General features: G+C 40.1%; 1 protein-coding gene across 4 annotated transcripts in view; it reads left to right on the plus strand.

Moving 5' to 3' along the window:
* Positions 1 to 23,620, plus strand: part of NSD3 (nuclear receptor binding SET domain protein 3) — a 1,671,583-nt gene that overhangs the window by 1,182,564 nt on the left and 465,399 nt on the right. For all 4 annotated transcript variants that reach the window (XM_053718034.1, XM_053718036.1, XM_053718037.1 and 1 more), the window contains one exon: positions 8,787 to 9,056. In XM_053718034.1, the coding sequence (XP_053574009.1) occupies positions 8,787 to 9,056 (270 nt within the window). The remainder of the gene's footprint in view (positions 1 to 8,786; positions 9,057 to 23,620) is intronic.

Below are 23,620 nucleotides of genomic sequence, written 5' to 3' on the forward strand. Positions count from 1 at the left end.
TTCTGGACTTCTCCTCCACAAGGGAGATTTCACCTTTCAAGGTTGTCAACAAACCAGATAAAGAAAGAGGCGTTTCTACGCTGTGTACAAGACCTTTTACTAATGGGAGTGATCCATCCAGTTCCGCGGTCGGAACACGGACAAGGGTTTTACTCAAATCTGTTTGTGGTTCCCAAAAAAGAGGGAACCTTCAGCCCAATATTGGATTTAAAGATCCTAAACAAATTCCTAAGAGTTCCATCATTCAAGATGGAAACTATTCGGACAATCTTACCCATGATCCAAAGAGGTCAGTACATGACCACAGTGGATTTAAAGGATGCTTACCTTCACATACCGATTCACAAAGATCATTATCGGTATCTAAGGTTTGCCTTCCTAGACAAGCATTACCAATTTGTAGCTCTTCCCTTCGGGTTGGCTACGGCTCCAAGAATCTTTACAAAGGTTCTGGGTTCTCTTCTGGCGGTACTAAGACCGCGAGGAATTTCGTTAGCTCCGTACCTAGACGACATTCTGATACAAGCGTCAAGCTTTCAAACTGCCAAGTCTCATACAGAGTTAGTACTGGCATTTCTAAGATCACATGGGTGGAAAGTAAACGAGCAGAAGAGTTCTCTCTTACCACTCACAAGAGTTTCCTTCTTGGGGACTCTTATAGATTCTGTAGAAATGAAAATTTACCTGACAGAGGACAGGTTAACAAAGCTTCTAAATGCTTGCCGTGTCCTTCATTCCATTCAACACCCGTCAGTGGCTCAATGCATGGAGGTAATCGGCTTAATGGTAGCGGCAATGGACATAGTTCCTTTTGCACGCCTGCACCTCAGACCGCTGCAATTGTGCATGCTAAGTCAGTGGAATGGGGATTACTCACATTTGTCCCCTACGCTGAATCTGGATCAGGAGACCAGAGATTCTCTTCTATGGTGGCTTTCTCGGCCACATCTGTCCAGGGGGATGCCCTTCAACAGGCCAGACTGGACAATTGTAACTACAGACGCCAGCCTTCTAGGTTGGGGCGCTGTCTGGAATTCCCTGAAGGCTCAGGGATCATGGACTCAAGAGGAGAGTCTCCTTCCAATAAACATTCTGGAACTGAGAGCAGTTCTCAATGCCCTTCTGGCTTGGCCTCAGTTAGCAACTCTGAGGTTTATTAGGTTTCAGTCGGACAACATCACGACTGTGGCTTACATCAACCATCAGGGAGGGACAAGAAGTTCCTTAGCGATGATGGAAGTATTAAAGATAATTCGCTGGGCAGAGTCTCACTCTTGCCATCTGTCAGCGATCCACATCCCAGGAGTGGACAACTGGGAGGCGGATTTCCTAAGTCGCCAGACTTTTCATCCGGGGGAGTGGGAACTTCATCCGGAGGTCTTTGCCCAAATACTTCGTCGTTGGGGCAAACCAGATATGGATCTCATGGCGTCTCGCCGGAACGCCAAGCTTCCTCGTTACGGGTCCAGGTCCAGGGACCCGGGAGCGGTCCTGATAGATGCCTTGACAGCACCTTGGACCTTCAGGATGGCTTATGTGTTTCCACCCTTCCCGATGCTTCCTCGTTTGTTTGCCAGGATCAAACAGGAGAAAGCATCAGTGATTCTAATAGCGCCTGCGTGGCCACGCAGGACCTGGTATGCAGATCTAGTGGACATGTCATCCTGTCCACCTTGGTCTCTGCCTCTGAGACAGGACCTTCTAATTCAGGGTCCTTTCAAACATCAAAATCTAATTTCTCTGAAGCTGACTGCATGGAAATTGAACGCTTAATTTTATCAAAGCGTGGATTTTCGGAGCCAGTAATTGATACCTTAATACAGGCTAGGAAACCTGTTACCAGGAAAATTTACCATAAAATATGGCGTAAATACTTACACTGGTGCAAATCCAAGGGTTACTCATGGAGTAAGGTTAGGATTCCTAGGATATTGTCTTTTCTACAAGAAGGTTTAGAAAAGGGTTTATCTGCTAGTTCGTTAAAGGGACAGATCTCAGCTCTGTCCATCCTTTTACACAAGCGTCTGTCAGAAGTTCCAGACGTTCAGGCTTTTTGTCAGGCTTTGGCCAGGATTAAGCCTGTGTTTAAATCTGTTGCTCCGCCGTGGAGCTTAAACTTAGTTCTTAACGTTTTACAGGGTGTTCCGTTTGAACCCCTTCACTCCATTGATATCAAGCTGTTATCTTGGAAAGTTCTGTTTTTAATGGCTATTTCCTCGGCTCGTAGAGTCTCTGAATTATCAGCCTTACATTGTGATTCTCCGTATCTGATTTTTCATTCAGATAAGGTAGTTCTGCGTACTAAACCTGGGTTCTTACCTAAGGTAGTCACTAACAAGAATATCAATCAAGAGATTGTTGTTCCATCATTGTGTCCTAACCCTTCTTCAAAGAAGGAACGACTTCTGCACAATCTAGATGTAGTCCGTGCCCTGAAATTTTATTTACAGGCAACTAAAGATTTTCGACAAACTTCTTCCCTGTTTGTCGTTTATTCTGGACAGAGGAGAGGTCAAAAAGCATCTGCTACCTCTCTATCCTTTTGGCTTCGTAGCATAATACGCTTAGCCTATGAGACTGCTGGACAGCAACCTCCTGAAAGGATTACAGCTCATTCTACTAGAGCTGTGGCTTCCACTTGGGCCTTTAAGAACGAGGCCTCTGTTGAACAGATTTGCAAGGCTGCAACTTGGTCTTCTCTTCATACTTTTTCCAAATTTTACAAATTTGACACTTTTGCTTCTTCGGAGGCTGTTTTTGGGAGAAAGGTTCTTCAGGCAGTGGTTCCTTCCGTATAGAGATCCTGCTTGTCCCTCCCGTCATCCGTGTACTTAGCTTTGGTATTGGTATCCCATAAGTAATGATGACCCGTGGACTGACTACACTTAACAGGAGAAAACATAATTTATGCTTACCTGATAAATTCCTTTCTCCTGTAGTGTAGTCAGTCCACGGCCCGCCCTGTTTTTTAAGGCAGGTCTAAATTTTTTAATTATTCTCCAGTCACCACTGCACCCTATAGTTTCTCCTTTCTCGTTTGGTTCTCGGTCGAATGACTGGGTGTGATGTAGAGGGGAGGAGCTATATAGCAGCTCTGCTTGGGTGATCCTCTTGCACTTCCTGTTGGGGAGGAGTTAATATCCCATAAGTAATGATGACCCGTGGACTGACTACACTACAGGAGAAAGGAATTTATCAGGTAAGCATAAATTATGTTTTTCACGCTTTAATTGCGCAGTTGTTTTTACATTCTGAGACATCCAGCTTCCCTGAAGGAGTCCCCTGACATATTGGACCTCTGTAAAGGTTTTTTGTGCCTACAAAAGTCGTTTTATGGGAAGGTAGGAGCGACAGTAGAGCTGTGGCAGTTCGCTTGTGACTGTTATAACGGTTTTACCGGTGTTTTTTTGCTTCGTTTTTGAGCCTGAGGGGTTAATCATCCATTTGCAAGTGGGTGCAATGCTATTTTAGTCTGTTATACACACTGTAAAAATTTCATAAAGTTAACTGCTTTTTTCACTGTTATGCAGTTTTTGTGTTTGTTTTTTTCCCTTAAAGGCACAGTACCGTTTTTTATAATCTGCTTTTTCACATTAATTAAAGTGTTTTCCAAGCTTGCTGGTCTCATTACTAGTCTGTTAAACATGTCTGACATAGAGGAAACTCCTTGTTCATTATGTTTAGAAGCCATTGTGGAACCCCCTCTTAGAATGTGTACCAAATGTACTGATCTTACTATAAGTTATAAAGACCATATTCTGGCTTTAAAAGATTTATCACCAGAGGAAATTGACAAGGGGGAAGTTATGCCGACTAACTCTCCCCACGTGTCAGAGCCTATAACTCCCGCTCAAGGGGCGCCAAGTACATCTAGTGCGCCCATTGCGTATACTTTACAAGACATGGCGGCAGTTATGAATCATACTCTTACAGAAGTCCAAACTGCCAGGGTTACAAGGAAAGCGAGACAGCTCTGGGGCTAGAACAAATGCAGAGCTCTCTAACGCTTTAGTAGCTATGTCTGATATACCCTCACAATGTGCAGAAGCCGATGAAGGAGAGCTTCTATCTGTGGGTGATTTTTCTGATTCAGGGAAGACACTTCAACCTGATTCTGATATGTCTACATTTAAATTTAAGCTTGAACACCTCCGCATGTTGCTCAGGGAGGTTTTAGCAACTCTGGATGACTGTGACGCTATTGTAGTCCCAGAGAAATTGTGTAAATTGGATAAATACTATGCAGTGCCTGTTTATACTGATGTTTTTCCAATACCTAAGAGGTTTTCAGAAATTATTACTAAGGAATGGGATAGACCAGGTGTACCGTTCTCTCCCCCTCCTGTTTTTAAAAAGTTGTTTCCCATAGATGCCGCTACACGGGACTTGTGGCAAACGGTCCCTAAGGTGGAGGGAGCAGTCTCTACCCTAGCGAAGCGTACAACTATCCCTGTCGAGGACAGTTGTGCTTTTCTAGATCCAATGGACAAAAAATTAGAGGGTTACCTTAAGAAAAATTTTATTCAACAAGGTTTTATTCTCCAGCCCCTTGCATGCATTGCCCCTGTCACTGCTGCTGCGGCCTTCTGGTTTGAGTCTCTAGAAGAGGCTCTATAGGTAGAAACCTCATTGGATGATATCCTTGACAAGCTTAAAGCTCTTAAGCTAGCCAATTCATTTGTTTCTGACGCCGTTGTTCATTTAACCAAGCTAACGGCTAAAAACTCAGGTTTTGCTATTCAGGCGCGTAGGGTGCTATGGCTTAAATCCTGGTCAGCTGACGTTACTTCAAAGTCTAAGCTTCTCAATATTCCCTTCAAGGGGCAGACCCTATTCGGGCCTGGACTGAAGGAGATCATTTCTGATATTACTGGAGGATATCCTCAGGATAGGTCCAACAAATTAAGGACCAAACAGACTAATTTTCGTTCCTTTCGAAATTTCAAGAGTGGCGCAGCTTCAGCTTCCTCTAATACAAAACAAGAGGGAAATTTTGCCCAGTCCAAGCCGGTCTGGTGACCTAACCAGGCTTGGAACAAAGGAAAGCAGGCCAAACAACCTGCTGCTGCCTCTAAGACAGCATGAAAGATCAGCCCCCGATCCGGAAACGGATCTAGTAGGGGGCAGACTTTCTCTCTTCGCCCAGGCTTGGGCAAGAGATTTCCAGGATCCCTGGGCGTTGGAAATTGTGTCCCAGGGATGGGATATCTTCTTTATTTCAAAGCTTCTTCCCCAAAAGGGAGATTTCATCTCTCACAATTATCTGCAAACCAGATAAAGAGAGAGGCATTCTTACATTGTGTTCAAGACCTAGTTATGGGAGTGATCCACCCAGTTCCAAAGGAGGAACAGGGGCAAGGCTTCTATTCAAATCTGTTTGTAGTTCCCAAGAAAGAGGGAACTTTCAGACCAATCTTAGATCTCAAGATCCTAAACAAATTTCTCAGGGTCCCATCCTTCAAGATGGAGACTATTCGAACCATCCTACCTATGATCCAGGAGGGTCAATACATGACTACCGTGGACTTAAAGGATGCTTATCTTCACATTCCGATACACAGAGAACATCATCGGTTTCTCAGGTTCGCCTTCCTAGACAGGCAATCTTTACGAAGGTTCTAGGGTCACTCCTAGCGGTCCTAAGGCCGCGGGGTATAGCAGTAGCCCCTTACCTAGATGGCATTCTGATACAGGCGTCGAATTTTCAAATCGCCAGGTCCCATATGGACATTGTGCTGGCATTTCTGAGGTCTCATGGGTGGAAAGTGAACGAAGAAAAGAGTTCTCTATCCCCTCTCACAAAAGTTTCCTTTATTCTACTTCTCGCCCTTCAGTGGCTCAGTGTATGGAACTAATCGGCTTAATGGTAGCGGCGATGGACATAGTGCCGTTTGCCCGCCTACATCTCAGACCGCTGCAACTTTGCATGCTCAGTCAATGGAATGGGGATTACACAAATTTCTCCCCTCTACTAAATCTGGATCAAGAGACCAGAGATTCTCTTCTCTGGTGGCTATCTCGGGTCCATCTGTCCAAAGGTATGACCTTCCGCAGGCCAGATTGGACAATAGTAACAACAGATGCCAGCCTTCTGGGCTGGGGTGCAGTCTGAAACTCCCTGAAGGCTCAGGGCTCGTGGACTCAGGAGGAGGCACTCCTTCCGATAAACATTCTGGAACTAAGAGCGATATTCAATGCTCTTCAGGCTTGGCCTCAGCTTGCTGCGGTCAGGTTCATCAGATTTCAGTTGGACAATATCACGACTGTAGCCTACATCAATCATCAAGGGGGAACAAGGAGTTCCCTAGCAATGTTGGAGGTTTCAAAAATAATTCTATGGGCAGAGGTTCACTCTTGCCATCTATCAGCTATCAGCTATCCGTATCCCAGGAGTAGAGAACTGGGAGGCGGATTTTCTAAGTCGACAGACTTTTCATCTGGGGGAGTGGGAGCTCCATCCGGAGGTGTTTGCACAGTTGATTCAACTTTGGGGCAAACCAGAACTGAATCTCATGGCGTCTCTTCAGAACGCCAAGCTTCCTTGTTACGGATCCAGGTCCAGGGATCCCAAGGCAGCGCTGATAGATGCTCTAGCAGCGCCTTGGTCCTTCAACCTGGCTTATGTGTTTCCACCGTTTCCTCTGCTCCCTCGTCTGATTGCCAAGATCAAGCAGGAGAGAGCTTCAGTGATTTTGATAGCACCTGCGTGGCCACCCAGGACTTGGTATGCAGATCTGGTGGACATGTCATTCCTTCCACCATGGACTCTGCTGCTGAGGCAGGACCTTCTACTTCAGGGTCCTTTCAACCATCCAAATCTAATTTCTCTGCGTCTGACTGCTTGGAGATTGAACGCTTGATTTTATCAAAGCGTGGATTCTCAAAGTCGGTCATTGATACCTTAATTTAGGCTCGAAAGCCTGTCACCAGGAAAATCTATCATAAGATATGGTGTAAATATCTTCATTGGTGTGAATCCAAGGGTTACTCATGGAGTAAAGTCAGGATTCCCAGGATATTATCTTTTCTCCAAGAAGGATTGGAGAAGGGATTGTCAGCTAGTTGCTTAAAGGGACAGATTTCTGCTCTGTCTATTCTTTTGCACAAGCATCTGGCGGATGTCCCAGACGTTCAGGCGTTTTGTCAGGCTTTAGTTAGAATTAAGCCTGTGTTTAAACCTGTTGCTCCGCCATGGAGTTTAAACTTAGTTCTTAAAGTTCTTCAAGGGGTTCCGTTTGAACCTCTGCATTCCATAGATATCAAGCTTTTATCTTGGAAAGTTCTGTTTTTGGTAGCTATCTCTTCGGCTCGAAGAGTTTCAGAGTTTATCTGCCTTACAGTGTGATTCCCTTTATCTGATCTTCCATGCAGATAAGGTAGTTTTGCGTACCAAACCTGGGTTTCTTCCTAAGGTGGTATCTAATAGGAATATAAATCAGGAGATTGTTGTTCCATCACTGTGTTCTAATCCTTCTTCAAAGAAGGAACGTCTGTTACATAATCTTGACGTGGTTCGTGCTTTAAAGTTTTATTTACAAGCTACTAAGGATTTTCGTCAAACATCGGCATTGTTTGTGGTCTACTCTGGACAGAGTAGAGGCCTAAAGGCTTCAGCAACTTCTCTTTCTTTTTGGTTATGAAGTATAATCCGCTTAGCTTATGAGACTGCTGGCCAGCAGCCTCCTGAAAGAATTACAGCTCATTCCACTAGAGCGGTGGTTTCCACATGGGCTTTTAAAAATGAGGCTTCTGTTGAGCAGATTTGTAAGGCGGCGACTTGGTCTTCGCTTCATACTTTTTCTAAATTCTACAAATTTGATACTTTTGCTTCTTCGGAGGCTATTTTTGGGAGAAAGGTCTTACAGGCAGTGGTGCCTTCCGTTTAAGCGCCTGCCTTGTCCCTCCCTTCATCTGTGTCCTATAGCTTTGGTATTGGTATCCCACAAGTAATGGATGAATCTGTGGACTGGATACACCTTACAAGAGAAAACAAAATTTATGCTTACCTGATAAATTTATTTCTCTTGTGGTGTATCCAGTCCACGGCCAGCCCTGTCATTTTAAGGCAGGTGTTTTTTATTTTTAAACTACAGTCACCACTGCACCCTATAGTTTATCCTTTCTCTTGCTTGTCTTCGGTCGAATGACTGGAGGTGGCAGTTAGGGGAGGAGCTATATAGACAGCTCTGCTGTGGGTGATCCTCTTGCAGCTTCCTGTTGGGAAGGAGAATATCCCACAAGTAATGGATGAATCCGTGGACTGGATACACCACAAGAGAAATAAATTTATCAGGTAAGCATAAATTTTGTTTTATATGCTTATTTACATATATATTTTACATTTTTAGCCCATCGCTGGTTGACTTACCACCTTCGCTGTGCTAGGTTCTGTGTGGTGTATAACAGCATCAGAACTAGGCTCACATTGGAGCCTATGGAAGCAAGCAAAGCTTCCATGCACTGTGAAGGCAAGGTCCCGTTCGATTTGCGCTTTACTTGTAATACCAGCACACATTTGCGTGCACTAATATTACTGAGTGGAGCGGTAATATTACGCTTGCAAAGCGTAATTTTGCACTCTACTCCTAATCTGAACCATAATGTTTTGCAAATCAACTATTTAAGGTCCAGTGCCTGCCAGAAAGAAACTATAGTATAACAATACTAATAAACATCTTTTCAGCAAGAATATTATTAAAACTAGGATCATTTGTAGATCTTGAGGTCTAGATTTTGAAATCCCTTATTAAAAATTCTCACTCTATTTTTTTTAATCTCCTCTACAGTCCAATAAAGCAGTGGGGAAAGTTCAGATCCACTTGGCAGATGTGTCTGAAATCCCACGTTGTAATTGTCGTCCTACTGATGATGCTCCTTGCGGCTTGGAATCTCAGTGCTTAAACCGCATGCTGCAGTATGAATGTCACCCACAGATTTGCCCAGCTGGTGAATGCTGTCACAATCAAAACTTCACCCATCGGAACTATCCAGAGACTGAAATCATACGTACTGAGAGGAGAGGTTGGGGACTCAGGTGCAAGAGGGACATACGAAAGGTACAATTAATTTCAATGCAAAAACAAAAAAATATCTATATGGTATTCTGTGTCTACTATTTATTCAAGCAGACAGTCCTACCCTTCAAAAATGTTGTAGCTAAAAGTAGTTCCTCCCTCCTATGTCAGTCTTGTTTTGGGTTAGTGGGAATTCAGCCACCTTCTATATGACCTTAGTGACTTAACATTTTAAATAATGTGTGTTAAATTCCAAGGGATTCAACATGTTTTGAGACCGGTTAGAGGGAGGACCGGTTAGAGGGAGGGGGCAATAGCAAGAGTTATAAGATTTTTATGGATATTTCAACTCATGAAACCCCAGGGGTCTAAATAAAATGTTGAACATTATACTCTTTTGATATCAATTTTGAGGTGGTTTGGTTTAATGATTTGTATATATCTAATATGGGGTATTTTTTCCTGTACATGAATTTATTGGCTGCTATTATGTATACTAATAAATAAATGTGTATGTTGTTAATCCTTGTTGTTGAGCCGAGGACCCTTAGTGGTTTTAAATGGTTGATTGAAAATAAAAAAAAAAACACATAGGTGGCAAGCGTCCACAAGCTGTTACGTATGGGATATACATTCTTACCAGGGGGAGACAAAGTTTCCCAAACCTTAAAAGCCTATAAAACCCCTTGCACCTAACTCATACCTTAGTTTTTAACTTTGTCTCCGTTGGAGGTGGTTGAATCATGATGATGTGCTTAATTTCTTCAGTGAAAGGTGCTTCAGAGTGCAGTGCTTGTCAGAGGAATGTAATTGGATTACTGCCTCATGATTACAATTCAAAAGTAAAAAATACCCAAACAACCTCGTATGAGAAAAGCACTGTGTTTGAAACCAAAAGTGGTAAAAAATACAAAGAGCTTTATTAGAATCCAATTAAAACGGCAGACTCCATAGGGTTAGAAAACAAGGTAAAAGGGTTTGACCAGTTTCTGTCTCTCAGACCATAGTCATAAACTAAAATCATGCCATACATGTGAAACACTTAAAAGTACTAAACCCCTCCTATTGGAGGAGTCTAGAAACTCAAATTAACCCTTGATAGCATGTAAAAACAAATACATACATTTATTACAGATGACTAATAACAAGTGTCAAATATAATAAACATCATTAACATCAGATTAAACTAGCATTGCTAAGAAAGGCTGTATGGGAGTATAATGTATGGATATTGTTCATGTAGCTGAGATATATAAATTATGGTTTTAGATACAAATAAATGGTGTCTCCCCAATTGTCACTATTAGTGTAATATAAAAAGGGAACTTAAAGGGACAAATCAATAAAGGTAAAAAAAAAGACTATATTTGACAAAAAAAAATACTGCTAGACATGAACAAAAACATTGAGCTAAAATTCATATTTCAACAATGTCAGATCAGTACATATTACTATAATACGCTACATTACTGTTTGAATACATATGTTTCTTTCATGTAATTAGCAAGAGTCCATGAGCTAGTGACGTATGGGATATACATTCCTACCAGGAGGGGCAAAGTTTCCCAAACCTTAAAATGCCTATAAATACACCCCTCACCACACCCACAATTCAGTTTTACAAACTTTGCCTCCGATGGAGGTGGTGAAGTAAGTTTGTGCTAGATTCTACGTTGATATGCGCTCCGCAGCAAGTTGGAGCCCGGTTTTCCTCTCAGCGTGCAGTGAATGTCAGAGGGATGTGAGGAGAGTATTGCCTATTTGAATGCAGTGATCTCCTTCTACGGGGTCTATTTCATAGGTTCTCTGTTATCGGTCGTAGAGATTCATCTCTTACCTCCCTTTTCAGATCGACGATATACTCTTATATATACCATTACCTCTGCTGATTCTCGTTTCAGTACTGGTTTGGCTATCTGCTATATGTAGATGAGTGTCCTGGGGTAAGTAAGTCTTATTTTCTGTGACACTCCAAGCTATGGTTGGGCACTTTGTTTATAAAGTTCTAAATATATGTATTCAAACATTTATTTGCCTTGACTCAGAATGTTCAACTTTCCTTATTTTCAGACAGTCAGTTTCATATTTGGGATAATGCATTTTAATTTAACATTTTTTCTTACCTTAAAATTTGACTTTTTCCCTGTGGGCTGTTAGGCTCGCGGGGGCTGAAAATGCTTCATTTTATTGCGTCATTCTTGGCGCGGACTTTTTTGGCGCAAAAATTCTATTTCCGTTTCCGGCGTCATACGTGTCGCCGGAAGTTGCGTCATTTTTTTGACGTTATTTTGCGCCAAAAATGTCGGCGTTCCGGATGTGGCGTCATTTTTGGCGCCAAAAGCATTTAGGCGCCAAATAATGTGGGCGTCTTTTTTGGCGCTAAAAAATATGGGCGTCATTTTTGTCTCCACATTATTTAAGTCTCATTATTTATTGCTTCTGGTTGCTAGAAGCTTGTTCACTGGCATTTTTTTCCCATTCCTGAAACTGTCATTTAAGGAATTTGATCAATTTTGCTTTATATGTTGTTTTTTTTCTTTTACATATTGCAAGATGTTCCACGTTGCAACTGAGTCAGAAGATACTTCAGGAAAATCACTGCACAGTGCTGGAGCTACCAAGCTAAGTGTATCTGCTATAAACTTTTGGTATCTGTTTCTCCAGCTGTTATTTGTATTGCATGTCATGTCAAACTTATTAATGCAGATAAAATTTCCTTTAGTACTGTTACATTACCTGTTGCTGTTCCGTCAACATCTAATTTTCAGAGTGTTCCTGATAACATAAGAGATTTTATTTTTTAAATCCATTAAGAAAGCTATGTCTGTTATTTCTCCTTCTAGTATACATAAAAGTCTTTTAAAACTTCTCTTTTTTCAGATGAATTTTTAAATGAACATCATCATTCTGATACTGATAATGGTTCTTCTGGTTCAGAGGTTTCTGTCTCAGAAGTTGATGCTGATAAATCTTTGTATTTGTTCAAGATGAAATTTATTCGTTCTTTACTTAAAGAAGTGTTATTTGCATTAGAAATAGAGGATTCTGGTCCTCTTGATACTAAATGTAAACGTTTAAATAAGGTTTTTAAATCTCCTGTAGTTATTCCAGAAGTGTTTTATCTCCCTGATGCTATTTCTGAAGTAATTTCCAGGGAATGGAATAATTTGGGTAATTTATTTACTCCTTCTAGACGTTTAAGCAAATTATATCCTGTGCCATCTGACAGATTAGAGTTTTTTGGGACAAAAATCCCTAAGGTTATGGGGCTGTCTCTACTCCTGCTAATGTACTACTATTCCTACAGCAGATAGTACTTCATTTAAGGATCCTTTAGATAGGAAAATTGAATCCTTTCTAAGAAAAGCTTACTTATGTTCAGGTAATCTTCTTAGACCTGCTATATTTTTAGCGGATGTTGCTGCAGCTTCAACTTTTTGGTTAGAAGCTTTAGCGCAACAAGTAACGGATCATAATTTTATAGCATTATTATTATTCTATAACATGCTAATAATTTTATTGGTGATACCATCTTTTGATATCATTAGAGTTGGTGTCAGGTATATGTCTCTAGCTATTTTAGCTAGAAAATCTTTATGGATTAAACTTGGAATGCTGACATGTCTTCTAAGTCAACTTTGCTTTCCCTTTCTTTCCAGGGTAAATAATCATTTTCGTTCCTTTCCTCACAACAAGGAACAAAAGCCTGATCCTTCATCCTCAGGAGCGGTATCAGTTTGGAAACTATTTCCAGTTTGGAATATATCCAAGCCTTATAGAAACCTATAGCCAGCTCCTAAGTACCTATGAAGGTGCGGCCCTTATTCCAGCTCAGCTGGTATGGGGCAGATTACGTTTTCTTCAAAGAAATTTGGATCAATTCCGTTCTTAATCTCTGGTTTCAGAAACATTGTTTCAGAAAGGTACAGAATTGGCTTCAAGTTAAGGCCTCCTGCTAAGAGATTCTTTTCTTTCCCGTGTCCCAGTTAACACAGCATAGGCTCAGCATTTCTGAAATGTGTTTCAGATCTAGAGTTGGCTGGAGTATTTATGCCAGTTCCAGTTCTGGAACAGGGGCTGGGGTTTTATTTTATCTCTTCATTGTACCAAAGGTGGTCAATTCCTTCAGACCAGTTCCGGATCTATCATTATTGAATCGTTATGTTAGGATACCAACATTCAAGATGGTTACTGTAGGACTATCCTGCCTTTTGTTTAGCAAGGGCATTATATGTCTACAATAGATTTACAGGATGTGTATCTGCATATTCCGATTCATCCAGATCACTTTTAGTGTCTGAGATTCTCTTTTTAGACAAGCATTACCAGTTTTTTGGCTCTACCGTTTGGCCTAGCCTCAGTTCCAAGAATTTTTTTCAAAGGTTCTCGGTGCCCTTCTTTCTGTAATCAGAGAATAGGGTTTTGGTATTTCCTTATTTGGCCGATATCTTGGTACTTGCTCAGTCTTCTCATTTTCGAAGAATCTCATACGAATCGACTTGTGTTGTTTCTTCAAGTTCATGGTTGGAGGATCAATTTACCAATCAGTTCATTGATTCCTCAGACAAGGGTAACCTTTTTAGGTTTCTAGATAAATTCAGTGTCTATGACTCTGTCCTTGTCAGACAAGAGAAGTTTAACATTGATATCAGCTTGTCGAAACCTTCAGTCACAATCATTCCCTTTGGTAGCCTTATGCATGGAAATGTTGGGTCTTAGGACTGCCGCATCAGATGCGATCTCCTTTGCTCGTTTTCACATGCGACCTCTTCAGCTCTGTATGCTGAACCAATGGTGCAGGGATTACTCAAAGATATCTCAATATCTTTAAACCGATTTTACGACACTCTCTGACATGGTGGACAGATCACCATCGTTTAGTTCAGGGGGCTTCTTTGTTCTTCCGACCTGGACTATAATCTCAACAGATGCAAGTCTTACAGGTTGGGGAGCTGTGTGGGGGTATCTGACGGCACAAGGGGTTTGGGAATCTCAGGAGGTGAGATTTCCGATCAATATTTTGGAACTCCGTGCAATTTTCAGAGCTCTTCAGTCTTGGCCTCTTCTGAAGAGAGAGTTGTTCATTTGTTTTCAGGTAGACAATGTCACAACTGTGGCATACATCAATCAAGGAGGGACTCACAGTCCTCTGGCTATGAAAGAAGTATCTTGAATTTTGGTTTGGGCGGAATCCAGCTCCTGTCTAATCTCTGCGGTTCATATCCCAGGTATGGACAATTGGAAAGCGGATTATCTCAGTCGCCAAACGTTGCATCCGGGCGAATGGTCTCTTCACCCAGAGGTATTTCTTCAGATTGTTCAAATGTGGGAACTTCCAGAAATAGATCTGATGGCTTCTCATCTAAACAAGAAACTTCCCAGGTATCTGTCCAGATCCCGGGATCCTCAGGCGGAGGCAGTGGATGCATTATCACTTCCTTGGAAGTATCATCCTGCCTATATCTTTCCGCCTCTAGTTCTTCTTCCAAGAGTAATCTCCAAGATTCTGAAGGAATGCTCGTTTGTTCTGCTGGTAGCTCCGGCATGGCCTCACAGGTTTTGGTATGCGGATCTTGTCCGAATGGCCTCTTGCCAACCGTGGACTCTTCCGTTAAGACCAGACCTTTTGTCTCAAGGTCCTTTTTTCCATCAGGATCTGAAATCCTTAAATTTAAAGGTATGGAGATTGAACGCTTGATTCTTGGTCAAAGAGGTTTCTCTGACTCTGTGATTAATACTATGTTACAGGCTCATAAATCTGTATCCAGAGAGATATATTATAGAGTCTGGAAGACTTATATTTCTTGGTGTCTTTCTCATCATTTTTCTTGGCATTCTTTTAGAATACCGAGAATATTACAGTTTCTTCAGGATGGTTTAGATAAGGGTTTGTCCGCAAGTTCCTTGAAAGGTCAAATCTCTGCTCTTTCTGTTCTTTTTCACAGAAAGATTGCTATTCTTCCTGATATTCATTGTTTTGTACAAGCTTTGGTTCGTATAAAGCCTGTCATTAAGTCAATTTCTCCTCCTTGGAGTTTGAATTTGGTTCTGGGGGCTCTTCAAGCTCCTCCATTTGAACCTATGCATTCATTGGATATTAAATTACTTTCTTGGAAAGTTTTGTTCCTTTTGGCCATCTCTTCTACCAGAAGAGTTTCTGAATTATCTGCTCTTTCTTGTGAGTCTCCTTTTCTGATTTTTCATCAGGATAAGGCGGTGTTGCGAACTTCTTTTGCATTTTTACCTAAGTTGTGAATTCCAACAACATTAGTAGAGACATTGTGGTTCCTTCATTATGTCCTAATCCTTAGAATTCTAAGGAGACATCGTTGCATTCTTTGGATGTTATTAGAGCTTTGAAATATTATGTTGAAGCTACTAAGTCTTTCCGAAAGACTTCTAGTTTATTTGTTATCTTTTCCGGTTTTAGAAAGGCCAGAAAACTTCTGCCTTTTCTTTGGCATCTTGGTTGAAATCTTTAATTCATCTTGCCTATGTTGAGTCGGGTAAGACTCCGCCTCATAGGATTACAGCTCATTCTACTAGGTCAGTTTCTACTTCCTGGGCGTTTAGGAATGAAGCTTCGGTTGATCAGATTTGCAAAGCGGCAACTTGGTCCTCTTTGCATACTTTTACCAAATTCTACCATTTTGTTGTATTTTCTTCTTCTGAAGCAGTTTTTGGTAGAAAAGTACTTCAGGCAGCGGTTTCAGTTTGAATCTTCTGCTTATGTTTTTCATTAAACTTTATTTTGGGTGTGGATTATTTTCAGCAGGAATTGGCTGTCTTTATTTTATCCCTCCCTCTCTAGTGACTCTTGTGTGGAAAGATCCACATCTTGGGTAGTCATTATCCCATACGTCACTAGCTCATGGACTCTTGCTAATTACATGAAAGAAAACATAATTTATGTAAGAACTTACCTGATAAATTCATTTCTTTCATATTAGCAAGAGTCCATGAGGCCCGCCCTTTTTTTGTGGTGGTTATGATTTTTTTGTATAAAGCACAATTATTCCAATTCCTTATTTTATATGCTTTCGCACTTTTTTCTTATCACCCCACTTCTTGGCTATTCGTTAAACTGAATTGTGGGTGTGGTGAGGGGTGTATTTATAGGCATTTTAAGGTTTGGGAAACTTTGCCCCTCCTGGTAGGAATGTATATCCCATACGTCACTAGCTCATGGACTCTTGCTAATATGAAAGAAATGAATTTATCAGGTAAGTTCTTACATAAATTATGTTTTTTGTTTCTCTTTAGTCACACTAAACATTAGGGAGTAAACCAACTCCAAATTGACCAATCCACATATGCAGCACATGATGGACAGGTATATCAGCCAATCATCTAATTGCATCATGATAGGTTGTCCAACCAGCCAATCCGATCACAGCTAAGGGTATAAAAATCCGACGAGAAGTTTGCAAGATTGCCCTTTGATACAGCCACCACGGCGAAACGCGTCAGTGGCGTCCCAGCTCCCTTTCTTTCCCCTTCCCTTTTTTAACTTGCTATGCCTGTACTTATGTACTTTAAAAAAACTGTATTAATAGGTATTTTAGAATATTTTTCTGAGGATCACAATATTCTTACTTTGAGTTATACACAGAGATTGGCTTCTCACTATGAGTATCTCCTATTTTTTCACTAAAGAAAGCGGTATTTAAACGGTATAGATTTCTGGTATCTCCAGAAAGATAATCTGCTACAAATTCAGGATCTGAACACTAGTGCTATAGCATCTATCATTACTCATAGTGGCAACTTAATGGTAATTAAAAGGTATAGGTATTGGTCTCCTTTGAGCCACCATCTGTTGAGAACAACTATAGTAAACTGTATTAATAGGTATATCTGGTATTCCCAGAAAGGTAATTTGCTAATAACTTAGCACCTGGACACCAGTGCCATAGCATCGACTATTACTTATAGTTGTAATTTAACGGTAATTCAAAGGTATAGGTACCAGTCTCTTTTGAGCCATAATCCATTTGAGAACATATATAGACCATTGTAAACGGTATTAATAGGTATATCTGGTATCTCCAGACAGGTAATTTGCTACTTATTCAGCACCTAGATACAAGTGCCATAATATCTATTATTACTCATAGCGGTAATTCAACGGTAATCAAAGGTATAGGTACCGATGTCCTTTGAGCCACAATTTATTGAGAACATTTATAGACTATAACCAAGGTATTAATTGGTATTTACTATATTTTTCTGAGGATTACCACACTCTTTTCTAGTGATACATACGGAGCTTGACTTTCCTATATAAGCACATCCTGTTATTTCTACTTATGATAATGATATTGAATAGACACAATTTATTGGTATCTCCAGAAAGGCAATTCATTATTTACTTAGCACCTGCACACTTTGTGCCCCAGTATTAATATCACTTATAGCAGTAATTAATAGATATAGGTTTTGTGCATATGTACAGGCTATAACTACTTTTAGTGGTAATTTTACAGGTATAGGTTCATGGTCTCCTTAGAATTAAATTTTGAAGAGAATTTGTACAGGCTATAATTTGAAGATACTCATACTACTAATAACGGTTATTCATCGGTACAGATTTTTGATCTCCTTAGATTAACGATTTATTGAGAACACAAATAGGTTATACTTTGGCTCTTGTATATGAGCACTTTCTCTCTTATTATACAGTGGTAATTAATAGGTATAGATCCTGGGATCAGGTTTACTGTTTTTACAAACTGAGCTCCTCTATACGAGTGTTCCAATAATCACTATCATCTCCCATGGCAACCCCTAGGTATAGGTGACTAGTCTACATTTCCAACGGTAATCCAAAGGTATAGGTCTCTGGTCCCTATGATCAACCATTTACTGAGAATATGCTCAGGCTCCAACTAGACAATACTTACATAACTCTCAGTGTCCCAGAATCTTTCTGACAAGTGATTTACCTAGTAGTACCAGACCTATCCCCCACCTCTCCCCAACTTTCATATTGGGGTAATTAGTTGATATACCGGTAATTTTTTATTTATTTATAACATGTGTTGCAGATGTATGCCTACACTTAAGTGTATTTTTAGCCATTGCATGATATCAATACCAATAAAATTACAGGGTTAATCATAAACAGGAATCCTAAGCAACCCTATTTACAGGGAATATTTGAGCCGCAGATCTCATACTATGTCCTATTTAACCATATAAACAGGCATATGCATATTTTAAGTGTTATTTTTCCTATATTTTTTCCCTTTTTTAAGTTAATATAATAAACACCAAGTTTTATTTATGTTTCTCTGCTTTATGCCACTATATTTATTCAAATATAACACAAAAATGTTATGAGTGCTACATTTGTACTATTTTTTCAGTCTCTTACTGATTAGTTTCAAATGAACAAAAACTTCATAAGTTGCCTATTATAATACTATAAGGATCTGTTTTCACTAGAGGACCAGAACGTAATATATATATATATATATATATATATATATATATATATATATATATAGTTGCACCCAGGTGGTTAATCGCCATAGAACAGGCTAACAATGGTATTGAGCCAGTTGTTCGTTCCTGTGAGTGCACTTCTCTCTGTATCTATTTAGTCTCACATGGGAAAAAGGGGCAACCAGACGTGGACTCCTTGCTCAGTGTGCTTAGAGGAATACTGCTACACCTCACTGACGAGGCACAATGAAGGCCGAAACGATCGTCTGGGGTTGTTGTGTTCTTTGTTCAGAGAGGAATTGCCTGGTATTTCGGCGCTGGACTGACCGTAATAGGCGGGATTAGACTGATATACTACAGGAAAGTTCTACTCTGTGAAAAGCATTACTGGGCTAAAAAATTGCACCCAGGTGGTAAATCGCCATATAACAGGCTAACCATGGTATTCAGACAGTTGTTCGTTCCTGTGAGTGCACTTCTCTGTTTGTATGTATGTGTGTGTGTGTGTGTATATATATATATATATATATATATATATATATATATATATATACCTGTAATCGATTAGGACAGGACAAGTTGAAAGAATAAATAAAATAATGTATTATAATGTAATGCACTACAATACATTCCATGGAAGCGAGGTGATATTGATATTAATATCTTCTCTATGGTTAAATATTGTTATTAATCCCTATACAATTAAACAATGTATTAACTAGATAAAGGGATGTGTTAACCAAGATTCCCTATTGGGAATAATGAGGGTCAAGCCCACAGAAGTTCACAATAGATGTCAAGTTCTAATCCTGTATAACGCCTAGTATGTAACAGAGTCAATGTACTAGTGTCTCAGTGCCATAATGCCAATTCCAAACTCCATTGACCGCTAGGGGGGGTTTCAGAAATTCCAAATAATCCTGGATATCTGAATTTAATCCTGTCCAGCGACCAATGCATAACAAGGTTAGTGTATTGGTGTCCTTTAAGTTCTGGTCCTCTAGTGAATCCAGATCCTTATAGTATTATAATACATAGTAACATAGTAGATGAGGTTGAACAAAGACCGAAGACCATCAAGTTCAACCTATACAAATCTAAAATAATTACAAGCTCCAGTTAATCTTAAATAATCCCACTAAAAGGTGACCCATTTAATACTAGCAATCATATCCATGAATTTTGTTTATAGACAGAAATGTATCCAAAATGTTTTAAATGTATCTAGGGTATTGGCATTCACTACCTTCTTTGGTAATGAGTTCCACAATTGTATTGCTCTTACAGTGAAAAAACGTTTCCGTTGCAGGAGATTAAATCTCCTTTCCTCCAACCTTAAATTGTGACCTCTTGTCACAAACAATTTTCTTGGAATAAACAGAGATTCTGCCTTCTCTGTATAAGGGCCATGGATATATTTATATAAAGTAATCACGTCACCTCTCAAGCGCCTCTTATCTAAAGAAAACAGATCCAGTTTGGCTAGCCTCTCCTCATAGCTTAAATTCTCCAATCCCCTTATTAGCTTTGTGGCCCTTCTCTGAACTTTTTCTAGTTCTGCAATATCTTTTTTTGCGATTGGTCCCCAGAACTGCACTCCATACTCAAGGTGAGGTCTTACCAGGGCTTTATATAGTGACAGAATTATGCTTTCCTCCCTTGAATCAATGCCTCTTTTAATACATGCTAGTATCTTATTAGCCTTTGAAGCCACTGCCCTGCATTGTGCACCCATCTTTATCTTGTTATCTATTACTACTCCCAAATCCCTTTCCTCCTCTGTTTGGCTAAGTCTTGTCCCATTTAAATAATATGTTGCCTGCTTATTTTTACTTCCAAAATGCTTTTTCACATATTAAATCTCATTTTTCCATTTACCTGCCCATACTTCTAATTTTTGCAGGTCCCTTTGCAACGAAAGTTCATCCTGCTCTGACCTAATGACCTTACTTAACTTAGAATCATCTGCAAAAATAGAGATGTCGCTATTTAATCCTTGCTCCTAGTCATTTATAAAAATATTAAAAAGAACAGAGCCCAGTACTGATCCCTGGGGGACTCCACTGATTACCTTTGTCCAATCTGAGTATGATCCATTTACTACTACTCGTTGCTCCCTAACTTTTATCCCGTTATTTATCCATGACCTAACATTTTCAGATATTCCCAGTCTCTTAATTTGTGCATTAATCTCTCGTGTGGCACTGTATCAAACGCCTTTGCAAAATCTAAGTATATCACATCAACTGCTTTATCTATATTTTGACTTACTTCCTACCTCAAAGAATATAATTAGATTAGTTTGACATGATCTATTTCTCATAAAACCATGCTGATTAGAACTCATAATCTTGTTTACACTAATATACTCATTAATATAATCCCTTTATAATCCCTTCAAATATCTTCCCCACTATTGATGTCAGACTAACTGGTCTATAGCTTCCTGAATCATCCCTGCCTCCATTTTTGAAGAGTGGCACCACATCAGCTTTACGCCAATCCTGGGTACCATGCCTGAGGATAATGACTCTTGAAAAATTAAGATTAGAGGTTTGTCTATAACAGTGCTACGTTCCCTTAAACCCTTGGGTGTATTCCATCTGGGCCTGGAGTTTTATTTACCTTAATATTATTCAATTGTTTTCCTGATATCCTCTATACATAACCCAGTTAATGGTATGGGCTGGCATGTTCTATTTTCTTCCGAAGTATCATCCAATGGTTTCTCTCTTGTGTATACTAAAGAAAAAAAATGGTTTAGTACCTCAGCCTTCTCCCTGTCACTGTTAATCATGCTACCCTCCACGCATTTTAATGTACCTATATTGTCTTTCTTAAATTTTTTAGCTATTTATGTACTTTTTAGGGTTAGACTTAGAATCCTTTGCAATTAATTTTTCATTTTCAATTTTGGCTAATTTGATTGCTTTTTTGCATGCTTTGTTACATTCCTTATAAATATGGAATGTTGAGTCTGTACTATTTTCTTTGAATAATTTAAAGGCCCTACATGGTTTCCTAATTTCTCTAAAAGTGAAGGTAAACTTTGATGAATGAAAGCCCGTTTTTTAAAAATACTATTAAAATGGGTACTTTCATTCATCAAAGTTTACAAATCAGCCGTTTTGATTAAAAATTTACCTTTCTTTCTTTTCACAGCCAGAGCAGCTTCCCCCTCCTGGAAATCCTCTCTTCACACGTCAGCAATGACTAATCCGGCTTCCTCCAATCACAGCATGGCCTCAGGCAATGACTACCCTGGGGGGAAACCTGTGATTGGAGGAAGCCAGAATAGTCATGTTGACGTGTGAAGAGATTATTTTCTGGAGGGGGAAGCTGCTCTGGCTGGGAAAAGAAAAAAAAGGTACGTTTTTAATCAAAACGGCTGCTTTGTAAACTTTGAATGAAAGTGCCCCTGTTTTTAATAGTATTTTTTAAAAACGGGCTTTCATTCAGCAACGTTTACCTTCACTTTAACACATTATTATTGAGCCTTATTGGCTTTGATTTTTTATTTTATTTTTAAAGACACAATGAGTCCATGGATCATCATCCTTTCTTGTGGGATTACACCTCCTGGTCAGCAGGAGGCGGCAAAGAGCACCACAGCAGAGCTGTTAAATAGTTTATTATTTTTAAAGTAGTGCAAGATTGTGCTGCTTGTTCTAGGGTGTAGCCGTAGTCCATATCAGTCTCTTCAGTAGAGCTCTTGGTGGCTTTAGAGCAATGGGAACTGGTGGGACATAATTCTCACTGCGCCTCCCATACAGTTATGCTGCCCTTCTCATGATGGTCTAAGCAAGTCTAACTCAGGCCTTATCATTTTCCACAGGGCTATAGGAGGGAAAGGACCTCTTAAACCTGTTGGCGCTGTCCTGCTGTCGGACAGCATTAAGGTAAGTGCAGTCTTTGTTATTCTGGGGCTCAATTCAAAGGACTCAGAGAGGACTCTGCACTTATATGTTTATACATTTATTTTTCTTGGGGATAATGGAGCCTTGGACTTGGGAACATACGACTCCATGTATGGAGGGGTTTTGTATAGTGACAGCATATGTACAGGCACTGGGGCTGGGAGTAAAAAGCTGGGCTCTATTGCTTATTTCTTTTGCATGATGTACCGAGTCCACGGATTCATCCTAACTTGTGGGATATTGTCCTTCCTGACAGGAAGTAGCAAAGAGAGCACCACAGCAGAGCTGTCTGTATAGCTCCCCCTTAACTCCACCCCCCCAGTCATTCTCTTTGCTGGCTCTAAGCAGGAAGAGTAAAGAGAAGAGGTGTTAAACTGTTAGTTTTATTTTATCTTCAATCAAGAGTTTGTTATTTTTAAATGGTACCGGTGTTGTACTATTTACTCTCAGGCAGGACATAGATGAAGATTTCTGCCTGGAGGATGATGATCTTAGCATTTGTAACTAAGGTCCATTGCTGTTCCCACAGAAGCTGAGGAGTACAGGAAAACTTCAGTGTAAGGAACGGTTTCTTGCTATACAGCAATGAGGTATGTTCAGTCATTTTTTCTGCAGAGACTGTGTTAACTCAGAAAGGCTGACAGTGTCCCCATTAGGGGAAGGGTAAGCAGTAATCCTAGTGTTATCAGAGGTTTTTACTAGCTTGCATAAAGGGTTCATTTTTTGTGGGCACTCAGTTTATGTGAATTTGGGACAAACGTTTTTGTGTCTGGGAGTAACATTTTCTGTTTTATGGGACATTTGCTTGAGGGTTCTTTGGGGTTGTATATAACCCACATGGCTTTCAGGCAGGCTTGTTTTGTTTTGTGTAGGCCCCAGCAACATCAAGAGAGGTGGGCGGGGCCTACATTTACAAGCAGCAAGCAACTTCTCCTGAGGTCCTGAGAGTCTTCTGAGGGACTAATTGAAGCTTTAAACCCCATATTATCGCTTCCTAAGGGCAGGTAGGGCCACAGCAGAGCTGTGGCAAGGTGCTTTAGGGGTTTTTAACCGGTTTTAGACAAATTTCAATCCGGTTTTGTCATTTGGGGGTTTATTGCTTATTTACTTGTGGTGCAAAACTTCTAAAGCTTAGTGGGTACACTGTTAAAATTTCAGAAAAATTGAAGCAATTTTAACCTGTTTTGCAGTTTGTGTATGCCTTTTTTTCTCTTAAAGGCACAGTACCGTTTTTGCAAATTG

This window comes from Bombina bombina, chromosome 6 (assembly GCF_027579735.1).
Source record: "Bombina bombina isolate aBomBom1 chromosome 6, aBomBom1.pri, whole genome shotgun sequence".
NCBI classification, from domain to species: Eukaryota; Metazoa; Chordata; class Amphibia; order Anura; family Bombinatoridae; genus Bombina; species Bombina bombina.